Genomic DNA, 15,587 nt, shown 5'->3' with positions numbered 1-15,587 from the left:
TCACTTTCTTGGTTCACTCTTCTTTCCTGTGAGTTGAGCGTCTGTCCTGTCTTAAACTGAAGTGCTTTTCTCCTCAAAGAGAGAGTGACCACAATCTTTTTTTGTTTTTTAAATATATTTTATTGTAACAGCATCAAACCAATAAAAAAAATCAATGAAGTAAAGCTCGATTGGTGTGTTGGCTGTTTTTACACAACATTCATCAGCTTTGCACTAAAGGCACAGAGCCTTGTCTCACTGTGGAAATATTCCCGTCAGTCATGTTATGTTGTACAACACGAGTGACATCCTGACAGGAATGTCGGTGGTTTGAAATATACAACAGTTATACTGACAGTTCTTCCAAAGGGTAGCATGTCTTTTAAAGATGTTTTTATTTATGCATTTAAAAAATATTTTTAACCTCCCAACATCTACCAGCTGATCAGTGACCTGTCTAGGGTTTGTTTGTTAGCCACATGCTAAACAGGCAGACTAGACAAACAACATGTTTCTGTCTAAAGCTTCTGTTGGCGTTTCAAATAAAATTCTATTTAAAGGTGTAGATGTTAATTTAATCACAGACAGGTCGCCAATGATCTGGTGGATATTAAGCGATTAAGGATGCCAGAACAGAAACTGTCTTCCTCTACTGTCCAACTACATAATCTCTAAATATGCACGATTTATAAAAACATGTCAAATTCTTACTTTGATATCTGAACAGTATTTTGATCATTTCCCCTCCACATACTGAGACCGTTGTTGCTGTAGAACAAATTACACGAGCACACAGTTACTGTGGCAAATAACACGAGCCAGATACATCCGATTTCAGACACGAACATACTCATTGCTCCACTTGTTTGTTGAGATCTGGTCAGTACAAATCTGTGTTTTACACTCCACATGTCGAACTGTACGTCTACAGTCTTACTTTATGAACATTAAACCCACATTAATAATCTGAGTGGTCCGCTGAATCTGTTCCTTTTTCTCATCTCTAATGCTAAGCCTGATTCGGAGCTATTTCCACTGAACTTGTGGGCAGGAGGAAGCAGAATGAAGCCTGGCATTTACTGTGCATGAGATTTAAATGAATGAGAGAGCAACATGTCTAAATGTGTCTAAATGGGAAATATGATTAGATAAGCATCCCATATACAAAGACACTTGCACATGGTTGTATTAGAAATTCATTATGGCAGCAGCTTCCAGTTGTTCCTGTTGTTTCCTGAATATGATGCAGAATTCCCTGGAACAGTTTTGGAACTGGAACTGAAGTTTTAATCGTCGGTCCTGAGGCTCAGAGAGAGAAACTCTTGTCTAAATTAGAGGCATTTTCACTATGTCCTTCGCTACAAGTGAAAAACCTGGGTGTTATTTTTGACTCTGAGCTTGGTTTTATCCCACATGTTAAACATGTAACCAAAATTGTATTTTATCATCTAAAAAATATAGCCAGAGTCGCCCTATTCTCTCTCGGGCCAACACAGAGATGCTGATGCATGCTTTTATTACCAGTCGCATTGATTACTGTAAGGCCCTGCTCTCTGGTCTTCCTAAGAAGAATATTTCAACTTTACAACTTTTGCACAACTCGGCAGCTCGTGTGCTGACGAAGACCAGAGGGCGGGCCCACATTACACCGGTTTTAGAATCGCTGCACTGGCTCCCCGTGTGTTTCAGGATCGATTTTAAAGTTCTTTTATTGGTTTTTAAATGTCTTAATGATCTCGGGCCTTCTTATCTCTCAGATCTGCTTTTACCATACGAACCCTCGCGGACCCTGAGGTCCTCTGGTACTGGCCTTTTGATTGTCCCTAAAGTCAGGACACATACTCACGGAGAGGCAGCTTTTCAGTGGTATGGTCCTCGTCTGTGGAACAGCCTGCCGGAGGAGCTCAGGGCCGCAGAGAACGTAGATGTTTTAAAGAACAGGCTCAAGACCACCTTTTTAATTTAGCTTTTACTTAGCGTTTATTTATTTTATGCTTATTTATTCTATCCTGTTATTCTATTATTAATTTAGGCTTTACCTAATATTTCTTGATTTTATTCTTATTCATTTTTTAACCTTCTTACTCTATTTATATTTATATTTATATTTATATTGTATCCTGTTCTTATTTATTTTATCATTTTACCCTGTATACATCGTATTGCATCATATCTCCAGTGTTTCCTCGGAGGGCGCTCTCTGCACCGGGGCTGTGATTGACCGTGGCTGCTGGGTCTCTGGGGTCCTCTCAGCCTGGTTGGGGGGCTCCTTTGCCTCCCTCCGGCTGTGTGCCCAGCCCGGAGGCTGCGGTCTGTGACCGGCTCCCGGTGCAGACGGCTCTCTGTTATAATGTTTCCTCACTTGGCTCATGCGAGTCCAGCCCAATTTTTACTCTTTAAGTGTGCGCGTGTGTGTATGTGTGTGTGGGTGGGGGTGGGGGGATATATGTGTATTGAGAGTGTGGGGAGTGAGTTGGAGGGTGGGGTGGGCTGCTTTTAACTATGTAAAGCACTTTGTGCTACATTTTTTCTGTATGAAAAGTGCTTTATAAATAAAGATTGATTGATTGATTGAACAGTTTTCAGGGAGGTACTTTAGATCTGCAATCACAGAAACCTGGAAAAAGCTCTAACTGACTGACAACAGGAGCACCGCCGAACACCTCCGAGCTGATGTTATTTGGGTGAAGGTTACTGTGACAAAATATTTCTACAGACATTTGAACAAGTGGCCACAAACTCAAAGGTCTCCCGAGACAAAAACGAAACATCACTAATTTGTGTCGGATTATATGCACCTGTATATAAAAGATGGACACGCTTCCTCGTGTTTTCTGGACTCAGTATTTTGCAGCCTGAATGTTTTGGGTGGGATCGTTCTGGTGTTCTGTGCAGGCCCGATCCACAGATATGCGCTAATTAGTGCTTAGCTGAAGACAGACTAATAAATGCGACCAAAATGGAGCACACTGCCCCACGCAGTATTTGTCAGATAACGCTGATGGGGGAGGAGTTAGCACACACCTGTTGGTTACAGGTGCCTGTCAGGAAAAGCAGCATCAGGCTGTAAACATGCTTTTTAATGCTGTCGAGTTTACAGGGACTGATTTGGATTTGGCATCGCACTTGTGCCCTTTTCTCTAATTAACAAAAGATGGAATGATAGAATCTATCGCTGCGCTGCGGGTCACCTGTGGGACATTGGATTTGCTCACAGTTAAGTGTGAGGTCGTAAAACCTGCTTCTGATTTTGCACTTTGAACTGAAAAACATGGGCACATTGTTCTAGAGCAACAACAGTGAACAGAGCACATTTTTGTGTGTGGACTGGTGTCCTGGGATTTAAAAGCCTCTTCAGTCCAACATTTGCCAGACATCAAATGAGTAAACTATCAGATGGATTCTGATGAGATCTGAGAAGAGGACAGTGACGGCATCGGGGCTTCATCTTCATCCATTTTTCAGCGTCATGACGATGATGAAGATGCGTGTGTAGATACTGAGTATAGGTTCCACTCCATTTGTAGTTCAACAACCTGCGTTGAAATAGCAAAGTGAAAGGCATTAGCTATGACTCCCGGCTCCGTCTGACATTTAATGTTGTCTGCGTTACGGGAGTGAGAGCATGTTTGTGTACAAAAGAGAAGAGAGGGACCGAGAGGAATGAAAGGCTGAGCGAGAGAGAGCAGGTGCTGGAGTGGTTAATGGCTGACAGCATGAATGGCCAGCGCTGAATTTTTCTGATTAAGGGAATGAACTTCTGCTTTGTCTCTGCTGTCAACAATGAACGCCCGCAGCACTCCAAACCGTCCTCCTAGGCGCCTAAACATTTAATGAATCTATTCCAAACTTCCTTCTCTCTACCGGCGGCCAATTTGGAGCCATTGAAGACAACCTAGCCCTCTGGAAATATGGGGACCATCTGTTGTGTGTGTCTGCACATTCATCTTTATGAAAGACAGCTATGCGGCCTAATGCTACACGCTAAGCAGGAAATAGAGACAATGGGAGAAAAGGTAACCTGCCCCTCCTTAATTTTTGCACCTCAGCTCTCTCTATTAAATGTGGATTTTCTTCACATCATTGGAAGGAATCTCATCATCCTAAGTGAAAAATTACAGCTACTATGTTTTCTTCTGCTCTTTGTGCAACAAGCATTGAAATTACTCTAAAAACAGCATTCCACATTCTAACAGCATTATAGAGCTCTTATACTATTAAAAGATAATATCAACAAAAGCCCACTGAAGTATATGAGTCACTTCATTCAGCCAACTCAAATGTCAAATGAGGAATTTGAATGAGCATAATTGCAGATGCTTATTTCTATTTTGTTCTCAAGGCTTTTTTGAATACGCCATGTAGTGTAGTTTGAAGGCAGATAAAGAAGAAACAGGTAGGACTCGAAGCACTCCTAACACTGGAATCTGTGAAGGCACAGAGGCCACAGATGGATATTAAAACGGTAGAGGCAGCCAACAGCACGCAGTCATTTTCAGAAACCTATAGGTGATGGCATTGACCAAACTCATCTCACAAAGAGTGAATAAACGCAGCTCTGCCATCAGAGGTTCTCTGATCAGAACGATCACAGAAGTATGGAGCACCCACCATCAGGCCAGGGTTAAGGTTTCATGTGCACATAGAAACAAAGGTTTAATTACACACTCTTTCTACACGTCCGGTCAGTGTAATGGTCGGCAGACTTGTACCGGCCGCTCAAGCTGCTTTAACTTTACACACCAATTACAGTTTGGGCTTCAGTATCTTGCCCAAGGACACTTAAAACTGCACACTGGAGGAACAAGGGGCAGGTTGTCCCCACATCAGGTAGTGCAGGGACAACCTGAACCAACTGATGAGCCACAGCTGTCCATAATTCTAAGCCACAAGGACAGTTGTTGGCTACTATACAACAACTGGATATTAAGTGGTCAACAATGCGATTTACTTCTCTGGTACTGAGAATGATGAGCTGACAGGATTTCACAGATTTCATTTATTTTATGACCCCCTGAAATCCTGTGATTGTCTGATTTTTGCACACTGTGATACATCCAGTTTGCCCGTCTGAAATGGAGAGCACCAAGTAAGGCTTGTGAGCGAGTCCAGCAACAGACTTCAAATCAACGCAAAAATATTCATATTTTCAACAACTGCTGTTTGTTGTTTTTTTCAGAGAGGGTGTCTCTGTGTGAAGAAGAGCTCCTGCTGCTGTTTACTGTGCAGTTCAGTCACTGCTGCTCACATCAGACCAAAACAACTCGTGGCCTTTAATTCAGTCGTTCCACTTCACTGTTCACCGGCTGCCCTGCATTGCTGTGTTTGCTGTCAGTTTGTAATTCTTTATTGCTGCTTTCAGCTCGGTGCCACTATTTCAGCTCATCATGTTGGATACTTTCTTCTTTTCCTCACAAGTTCTCTTCACATCATTTTCTCTGTTCTGCTGTTGAACTTGTGGTGTGAACGTAAAGCAACAAATTCCCAACCAACTCAAACACAGTATCGGGGGATTTTAGCTCTGTACCTGATGGCTTGAACCCCGTCAGCTGTACCACCTGTTAACGACAAAAACACGATACATTCTTAGTCAGCAGATGTAATAGAAAACATTATGTATTGATAACGCATACACATGACTTACTTGGTTTCCGGATCCTGGGTTCAAAAAGAAACTCACAAAGCTCTCCTTTCTGAAACTCTCTGCAAGCACAAAATACACCTAATTGCATTTAAACTCTGCATTTGTCTTTGAGGACACACACAGTTGCTTATGCAAGGCCAAAGTAGTCTTATAAGCACATCACAGTACAAAGGAAGCTTTATAAAACACGGAGAGAATGAAAAATGCAAACAATTTGAATGACAAAAGAGCATTATGAGAATTTTCATGGAGAACTTTTTTCTTTTGTTTCTGCCTCTGTTTATTAACAATGAAGCGTTTAATCACTGCTTATGTCAGCAGGACAGATGGGATCAACTCATCTATGAAAAGAGCCGAGTCTGAAGCACACTATTAAAACGTATCATTCATTCAATCATCACGGCCAGGGGTCGGCAACCTTTCTGATGAGGAGTGCATCTAAAATTCCCTCAGAAGTCACTGTGCCATATGATTGTATTAGCAATAAATTTAATAACGCTCTATACTAACAGTTACACACTATATAGAACCACTTTATAGAATTATATATGTTCGCAGATGTTGGCAGCTGTCAGCGAATAGTTATCAGCTATTTTGAAACAAAAAAAGACTTTTTATCCATAACAGCAAATGAACTGTACAACAGAAAATGCAAATGCTATTTATGGTCTCCTCACAACAATGACAAGAAAAATAAACTGGGCCAATATGGCATGTTTGTTAATACAGAGACACACATGTTAATGTGATCTCTGGTCTCCCAGTGTCCAGCATTCAGACGGATACCTGAGGACTCGTGTGAGAGAAAATCTGCTCACACAGACATGTAGAGCCAAACACTGTCAGTAAGGCCTCTGCAATGTTCTGAAGACAGTTAAACCTGTCAGGTAGTGATGTCCAGCAGGTGAACATGCAGCTCCATGAACACGCACAGCTGTGGATTCCAGCTGTGCTCGTAGTTCTGCAAACTTTGACCCCACAGAGTCGAGCTTTTCAATCAGCTGCATTTCGATGTCCTCTGTGACCAACCAGTTAACGAGAGACAAATCCAGCTGCTCATTAAAGCTTCTGGTTTGAATGGTTTGAATCTGGTAGTTGGGGTTGTTAGCTAACATACTGTCATTAAGAAGCAGCACAACTAATGTGTCTATGCGAGCTAATTTGCGATGTGCAAAGTGACAAACAAACAAGAGAGTAAAGCCGATCAGCTGATCATTGATCAGTTTCATGATTGAAGTAGCAACAGTAGAGGGAGGGGGATATGGAGGACCACAAGAGCCACGAAATAAAGAATTCTGTGCTTAAATAATGAATTGTACAATTCTGCATTTGTAAATTCATTTTTGAATTCCAATTTAATAAACTTCATTTCAAAAACCATTTTCGAATTGCACTTTAATATTAAGTGATTTTCAAAATGCTTCAATTTCCCTTTCCTGTTTGCTCAGGGATAAATTTTTGGATTAGCAGTTGGATTAGCAACTTCATTTTAAAAATCCTGCTGCTATTCAAATTAGCCACACCGTGGGATGTAAGGAGCTCTCTGATTGGTTGGTCAGACACAGGCTGTCTGCCTGGACTTTTCTAGCTCATAGCTTCGCCCTGCTAAGAAGCGTGAGTGCTTGTACAAAGGCCGTTCAGCCTCAGGATTTACACTCGGCTCGACACGGATATGTGAAGAATGAAGGGACCCTGCAGCGAAACGGAGAGCCCAACCTCTGACTGAGTGCCTGTTTATGCAGTCTGACCACCTGTGAAGGTAACGTGCTAACATGGCTAACGCTAGCATCACCGCACGTAGCCCCGTTATTTTAAGGTCATCTTAGCTTAGCTTCTTCACAAATAAAGCTGGAAGCAGCTCAGACTGTTAGAACCAGCACTGAGGCCTGTTACATTCATACAGTGTTAGCGACGGCTGCAGCCTACAGCCTTTAAACTAGCGATTAAAATGCTGACAGTAAACTCGTCAGTCGAGATGTTACCACATTACTTTGTGATACTTAAGAGTTAAAACAACTGATTAAAACTGGAGATCACACTACTGGTTTCAGTTCATTTAATATGTGAGTGCACTGATTCATTCAACTGGACATAAACGATGATCAAAGGTTGTATATATGATGAATTCATCAAATCCCAGCCTCTAACACAGTGCGCTGAATCTTAGCTTTGAATGTCCAGTATATTCTAATCAGTGCAATGTAAGCATTCACTGAACCCACAGTATCTACACCTGTGTGGCAAATGTGTGGTAAAGACACAGATAATGAAATTTAATTATTAATACAATGTACATCATGAAAAACAAAAGCTGAAATTGATTCAGCTCAGTACTTTTCTCTGTATGCTCTGATTATAAAGGCCTTAAATTCTGTGATATATACTGTAAATGATTTTCACAGAGGTCTTAAAGTAGTTAAATCACTGCTGATAGTCTGGTTGTTCATATTTTCACGTTTTTGTGTCTGTAGGGCTGTTTGATGACGATGTGGACTCCTCTGGGACATGAGGACACACCCACATCTGTTCCATACTGCAGCCATTGATGCTGTTACGGCTGTGAGTCAGCTTTGGGGCCTCAGATGCACACACTGGAAAACCAGCACCTGGACTTCATGCAGGAGAGACTGCATGAAGTTTTTATCTGATGTAAAATGTATAGAAATCATACATATACCAACAAGACTGTACATCACTGTCACCACAGTGTTTGTTTTCATTCAAAGGCTTTATGGCTTTAATACCTGGGGGGCCGGTCTCTAGGCCGATGTTCTGTCCCAGTCCAGCCCTGCGCACGACACGCAGTGAGTTAATCTGAGAAGGTGCATTCAAAAATAAATGGCTGTGCCAGCGCTGCACATCGCAAATCAGCTCGCATAGACACATTAGTTGTGCCGCTTCTTAATGACGGTATCTTAGCTAACAACCCCAACTACCAGATTCAACTTGTAATCGGCTAAAAATAACTTCGCCTACCAGTGAGACGGACGTTGTTAGCTGGCAGTTTTTTTCAAGCGATGTTGAAATTTCCACATTCAGACACTTCAAAAGCTTCAGCAGCTGTTCGCTCAGCGCAGCATCAGCACCGCGGAAATACACGGATACATCCGTAGACTCAGGACAGATAAAACCAGAAAGCTTTAATGAGCAGCTGGATTTGTCTCGCATTAACTGGCTGGACACAGAGGACATGCGCGTGGCTCTTGTGGTCCTCCATAGGGGGAGAGAATGAGAGGAGAAGAAACAGCTGTGCAGCAAAGACACAGAATAAATCCAGCTTTGCGTCTTTTTTCATTCTAGCTGAAGTCCGGGACAAACTGTGTTCCTTCTCAGCTCAACACGAGACGCGTAATATTTTCTCTGAATACGAGACAGGTTGGCAACTCTACTAACTAACCTTATGAATAAAATAAAGTTCACTATCAGTAACATCATAGCACCACCCAGCTGTATAGAAACTCCGTCATGCTAGCTAGCACGCAGTACTAGCACAACGAAAATAAACTACACCTAAACTTGGTTTATATCTGACCCAGAGAGACTGCAGCTCATAACTTCTCACCTGAAGTTCAGTTCACCTGATACTCGGACCGGCGGCCGCCCCGGGTCTCTCCTCGTCCTGCCTCCCCTTCCCTCATCCACCTGCTGGCCTCTGTGGAAGCTCCGCCACAGCCACCACCAAATAACTGAGTTATTTTTCACATCGGCCAGCATCTGCCCAATCCACCACCTTTTGTTTATACCGTTACAAAACAAAAAAAAATCATCGGCCCATAAAAAGCGAAAAATCACGGCCAGTCCAACTATGGTCGTGCCATCAGTTACCCTTCGCGTGCCCAGGGTTGCCGACCCCTGATCATGGCTAATGACTTCTGAGGGAAGTCTTGTTCAGAGATGACGACCTTTCAGTGACCTGAAATATGGAGAATAGATTTTTCTTGTTTTTAATGACCTGCTGAAGGTTGGTCCAGCATCCCTGTCAGGACTGTTTGAAAATGTTGTTTTAGATGATTTACATCACAAACATTACAGAACATATTCTTTGGCACTGATATAGTGATGCAGCTGTCACAGCAATGTGAGCAGTTGTCTTTTAACCCAACATGTTCATAAATGATGCTGACTCAGTGCATAAATACGCTGCTGAGGTGTCCTTCACAAACATCGACGTAACAATCTGGGCAAGAGACTCAGCGTTTCACATCACAGACAGCTCGCCATCTCTAATAAAATATTTGAAGCAAACATGCTTTTTTCTTGACCTTAACTCAAGTTAGTTTTTATTTATATAGCTCAATTTCCAAACAACAATCATCATAGCAGGGAGGAAGAAGTCCTTTTCACAGGAAGAGGCCTCCACTGAACCAAGCACATAAGGAAGTTATCATGCTTCTACAGGTTGATGGTCCCCTGATTTAGCCCTAACAGGGGACCATGTTAGGGCTAAATCAGCTAACCCAATCCCCTGAGCCACGGGCGACCATGGCTCAGGGGATTGGGTTAGCTGACCAGAGGGGCCGATGGCGTGATATGGCAGCCTCGCCTCTGTCAGTCTGTCCCAGGGCAGCTCTGGCTACAACTGTAGCTGCCTCCACCAGTGTGTGAATGTGAGAGTGAATGAACAGTGGTATTGTGAAGCACTTTGGGTGCCTAGAAAAGCGCTATATAAATGCAATCATTATCATTATGACAATAAGTTCTATGATAACAAACTCACTCATATTCACGCCTGGATGAGTTTTCCAGAATCATTTTGATATGAAATGTTTCTAAATGTCACAGTGTTGTTACTGAGTTTGTGCCTTCGTCCAAATACTGAACTAAGTCACCTAACTAACCTTCTAGTTTGCTTAATGTGTGCATTAAAGTACATATCTAGGTTATAAATCAGACTCCATGGTTCTCACTATTCTAGAGGTGAAAAATAACTCGTGCAGGACTTTTTGTCTTCAAAACGTGCCTTTAGTTTAACTGAAGGATTTGCAGATAAATATAACTGCACCACAATAAATCTTCATTCAATGTTTTCTTATGATAATATTCACAATGGCCAAAAGTCAGTTGATGATGGCTGCATCACATCCACAGCATCTGATAAGTCTGAAGGATGGCTGATTTATTATAGTTCCCACAATAACAGATTTTGTAACTCACAAAGACTCATAACACTGAAGCTGGATCAAGGTGATGTTTTCTTGCTGTCTCCAGAGGAGGCAGCCGCTGTGTAGTGTTCACAGAAACATCATTCAGCTACACTGCAGTGGGATTGCTTCATCAGATAGGGTCATAATCAGATTCATTTTGTGTTTTGCATTGGGTGATAAACCTGTTGAGTCATAAATGTATAAAGTGTGATCAAACATTATCATAAAAAAACTTTTTAATCAGCCAAAGCCCAACAATAAGACGATTATGGTGATTGTGAGGCAAATATACAGGCGGGTCTATACGCATTTAGATAACCAGGGCTACAGAACCTGAAAACAGTAGATGCTAATAATCACTGTCTGTTTCATGGAGTTTGCAAAAAAATTTTTTGAGATTGCTCCGCCCACCTCACCCACCTCTTTATTCAGTTTTGTTCTCAGTGTTGGGGTGAGAGCAGGCTGGGCAGTTTGCTCTGGGTCATTACTTATTGCACTGTACATCTGACCAGTGCTGCAGCGTTTGGCTGAATCTGAGCCTTCTTCTAACAGCAGACACATAATCAATAAACTCCAATCAGTGTTCTTAACAAAATGTGTGATATTTGAGTGAGGAGCACATCACGTCAGCTCACCGTTCTTGATGACCATGGATGTGGAAGTAGTGCCGGCAGGTACAGACGTCTCACTGGTCTCAGGGCTGGAGGTCGTCGGTAGGCTGTGGCCCCAGGAAGTGATCGGGGTCCTCTGAGAAGGTAGGAAGCTGGTTGGCTGGGAGCAGTTCTGCCAAAACATCACAATCCAGTCCATATTTCAGTCCACTTTTCTGAAGAGGGAATTTATTTTCTGTCCCGATGGATCCTTCTGCCCACTCACCGTGAAAGATAAGGCCTTTCTCTTTTCTTTGATCCTCTTTATGGCATTCCTCACCTAAATGAGAAGCAGTCTTTACACCCACTGATTTGTCCAAAAGGCTTGCAGCCTCACATAATGCACAAGGATGTGCTCTGATTTTGCAGGACAAAAGCTGGACTGAATGCATTTACCTCACTGTTGTAAACAGCATAGACTAAGAAGATGTACAGACCCTGTGGAGAGAAGAGAGGTGCACTAAGAAGCACGTATGAAGACAGAAAAGAATCATCTCCATTCATACTGACTATATGGATTTCACTGCTCTGTTTTGTAACCTCGCTCAAACAAAGCTTTCATACTGTGGTACCGTCATTCGATGTGGTTTTCTACTCCTGACAAGAGCTGCAGTTAGAGTCAGCAAATTTCAGCTTCAGCTCAACTGAACGCAATACTACAAATTTTAGAGCTGCATTTCATGGCTCCCCAAAAAGCTGATTCTGTTCATGTGGACGTAGAAACGATTCATCACTCATCCAAGTGACTTCTTCAGTCTCAGCTGCAGGTTTCCTCAACCTGATAATCAGAGCACTGTTCATTGATCAGTGCCCATGAGTAGAATAGAATAGAATTCAACTTTATTGCACATGCACAGGTACAGGGCAACGAAATGCAGTTTGCATCCATCCAGAAGTGCTTTAGTGATATAGATATATTACAATATATAGTAGCAATAATATAGATATGTGAGTATATTACAGAAATGGGTCTATTATGGTATGTTACAATGTACACGGTATGAAGTATGTTGTGAATATTCTATAACTATAAGTATGTACAGGCTGTAGTGAGTACAAGCTATGTACAGGCTATGAACAGGATATAAATATGAAAGACTATACAGAATATGAAATAAATAACTTTACAGAATCTGAGATATACAGAGTACCATTCACAGAGAGTTGGAAAGTAATCAGATGTTGTGCTAATAATGTAACAATAGGGTAAAATATAATAATTACATGTAAAATACTTAAGGCTGTATAGAAATACTTACTGAGATGTGTGACCACTAACCATGTCATATATTAACTTGTCCAAGTGACCCCAGTCACATAGCCCTAGATTGTCAGTGACAGCTGGTCACCACCTGTGTATTACCCAGCTGGCACAACCCTTTTTGTGATTGCTTTGGTTGCTCCAATAGTGCTGCAATTGTCGTTTGAATGGAAGTGATGGACTCTACAAACACTGTCCAGGTTCTCTCAGTCGTAGTGAAACTTTGAAAAATGTGACACAAACTGGAAATGGAGATTAATCGCCTTCAAAGTAAAAGCTGTATCTTCTGAAAAATGGCTGCAAAGGCAAAGCTTCTCCATCTCCAGTCTGTGTCACACTTTTTCAGTTGCATTGCTGCTCAGCTAGTGTTGCAGACAAACGTGCATCTATGGGGAATGAGCCAGCAATCAGAACAATACCTATGAAGGTTTTTACTGCAGCAGCTTGCACCGGCTTTCACCCAGCAAAGACAGCACCCTCCAGAAACCACTGCCAAGCAGTAACCAGTATTAGTATCACATCCACTATGGCAGACAACTACTGATGATGTGATGTGAGAACTCAACAGGCTGGATTCACAGATTTTGAATTCTGTCCGAATGAGGCTGTCAGACGCCCAAATCAGAAATAAAGTAAAATCCTCAGCAAAGAATTCCTCTTCTTCATAATAACTCCACTTTATAAGCATTTTGAATGTAAGCATTCATCCTGTGTGCAACACACCCACCACCCCTCCTCTTCAAATATCCAGCCTTGCGTGTCTCTTACTTTGTCTGAGCTCACAGCCTCATTTCTAATCCCTTATTACTCCCAAAGACAATGTTAGCATCTCCCATCTTTTTGTTGTGCAACTCTGTCTAAACCAGACGTTGACTGATCTCACTAGCATGTTGTGACGCTCTCCTTGCACTCTTCCTCCACCTTCATTACCTCTGCTTCTTGCATCTTCACCGTTACACCTGTTGCCTTCCCATTCACACATATATATCCTGTCTTCTGCTCCCGACATACATTCCCCTTCTCTACAGAGCATACCTCCACATTTCCAGGGTTTCCCCACCTGCTCCCTACTCTCACTGCAGATCAGTGTTGTCTAATAACATCATTATCACAAAGAGTCTCCTGCCTGACCTCATCTGTCAGCTTGTCCAGCAACATTTAATCTCACTTGCTGCTTCTTCTTTAATCCTAAAGGTACGCTAACGACTGTGCTGATAGCACCTTGCAGGCTCCTGCACCTTCTTCAGGATGTAGTACACCTGTGGGCACCTTCCTCCTCTCTTATATTTCACTCTGTGAGTTCAGCACAGCCCTTCCAATCCTTGTCAGGAAGTCCACTACATCTATCCTTCCACATTCCTTTTCCTAATGCCAAACCTACTCAACATCTTGTCATCACCTTCGCTCTGTTCACCTTTATACCAACTGAAGTGTGCTCCAATTACAACTCCAATTAGACAGCAGTAACACAGTATCAGCTGGCAACGTGTTAGCCAAACCACTGCAGGTGTTCGTTGCTAACCTGGGCCCGATGGATCCTGTTTGATTTGCCCTTTCTGATGCAAACCTCCCAGTTTCTCCAGGCCTGGGACCAGCATTGACAGTACACTGGTTTGTGGTTCCCCATGGCTGGCTTCTGTTATGCTAGGTCTTTATTATTGTTAATATTTTGTTTCTTGTTAAATTATTGCCTTTGTGTGTATAAATAAGCATGTTCTGTGTGAAATAGCTCTTACTAAAGCCTCTGTGTTCTTACTAGTATTTTAAGTACATATGTCCAACATGTCTTTAGTTCTTAATTCTTTTGATTATGAAAACAAATGTAATTTTACTAAAAATTAAAAAAAATTTTTTTTCATTATTAAGTTACTTTTGTTCTCGGGTCATAGTTAAAAACTACAGTGTGTAAAATGAATGATAAATGTAAACTGAGATGTCGTGAAACATTTAAATACTGCAGTCAGTTCATTGTATGATTAATAGGTAACTGGCTTGAATGGTTCAACTACTGAACTGGACAGTGTGTGAACATTTATTAATTCATCAGCGTTATTTGTTTTCCAACACATGTTGTGTCTTTTCCTGGAGTAACACTTTTAATTTCAGACTTTGCTGAAGGTGCAGAAGACATGCAGTCTCATAAATGCTCGTGTAAATACAAAGAGATGGGAATATAGTAGCTATGCTGTACTACAGCTACTGTACCCCCCTCCACCATAACCTGCAGTGTGTCTAACCTCAAATTATATGTTATTATTCTTTCTCTCTACACCCTTGTTTTTCTTTTTGTGGAAAGAAGAAGAAGACAGGCTGGCCCAGCATCCTCCTCCTACCTACATGAGGAAAAACTCCTACTGTAGTGTTATCTGCCCTCAGCTGGACACTGGCAGTAAATCTAAATTAACTAGCAGCTCTCTGAGGGTCACCCAGGGGCTAGCTCATTTTGATTAATTAAAGACCTGGGAAGGGCAAAGAGGGGTGGGAGGTTTAGGAAAGGACAAGAGAAGAAGGAAGGAGGCAGAGAGGGAGAGATGCACAGAAAGCTACAAGAATAACAGAGCCAGTGTGTGGAAAGAGGGACGTAAGGATGAATGTGAGAGAGGAACTGAGTCCTGTGTTATCAGGAGAGCTCGAAGTAGATGTGGTATGACCTGTGGTTCAAAGTACTGACTGCCACCTCCCACACACACACACACACACACACACACACACACACACACACACACACACACACACACACACACACACACGCGCACGCACATAAACAGAACACAAAGACATATTAAAGTATTTTGTGGTGAACTGCTGCAGCTTGGCGGTGGTGCACTTTTAGAGCTCAAGTCAGTGATGTCACTTCCTGCATCGTCATGATTCTATCAGATAAACAAAACTTGTCTTCTGTCAGATAT

The 15,587-nt window shown here is 42.0% G+C and overlaps 1 protein-coding gene across 1 annotated transcript in view; it reads right to left on the bottom strand.

Annotated features, from left to right (window-relative positions):
- Positions 1 to 2,537: 2,537 nt before the first annotated feature.
- adgrd2 (adhesion G protein-coupled receptor D2) overlaps positions 2,538 to 15,587 on the bottom strand; it is a 61,625-nt gene continuing 48,575 nt past the window's right edge. Inside the window, exons 19-24 of the mRNA XM_005733607.1 lie at positions 11,814 to 11,855; positions 11,644 to 11,697; positions 11,403 to 11,550; positions 5,624 to 5,682; positions 5,507 to 5,537; positions 2,538 to 3,515 (exon numbers count right to left, since the gene is read on the bottom strand). Coding sequence (XP_005733664.1) covers positions 3,508 to 3,515; positions 5,507 to 5,537; positions 5,624 to 5,682; positions 11,403 to 11,550; positions 11,644 to 11,697; positions 11,814 to 11,855 — 342 coding nt within the window. The 3' untranslated portion in view covers positions 2,538 to 3,507. The remainder of the gene's footprint in view (positions 3,516 to 5,506; positions 5,538 to 5,623; positions 5,683 to 11,402; positions 11,551 to 11,643; positions 11,698 to 11,813; positions 11,856 to 15,587) is intronic.

This window comes from Pundamilia nyererei, unplaced genomic scaffold, assembly GCF_000239375.1.
Source record: "Pundamilia nyererei isolate P.nyererei 1_Seehausen unplaced genomic scaffold, PunNye1.0 scaffold00053, whole genome shotgun sequence".
In the NCBI taxonomy this organism is placed as follows: Eukaryota; Metazoa; Chordata; class Actinopteri; order Cichliformes; family Cichlidae; genus Pundamilia; species Pundamilia nyererei.
Note: the sequence above shows the minus strand (reverse complement) of the source record. Positions and strands in the feature narration are given on the sequence as shown.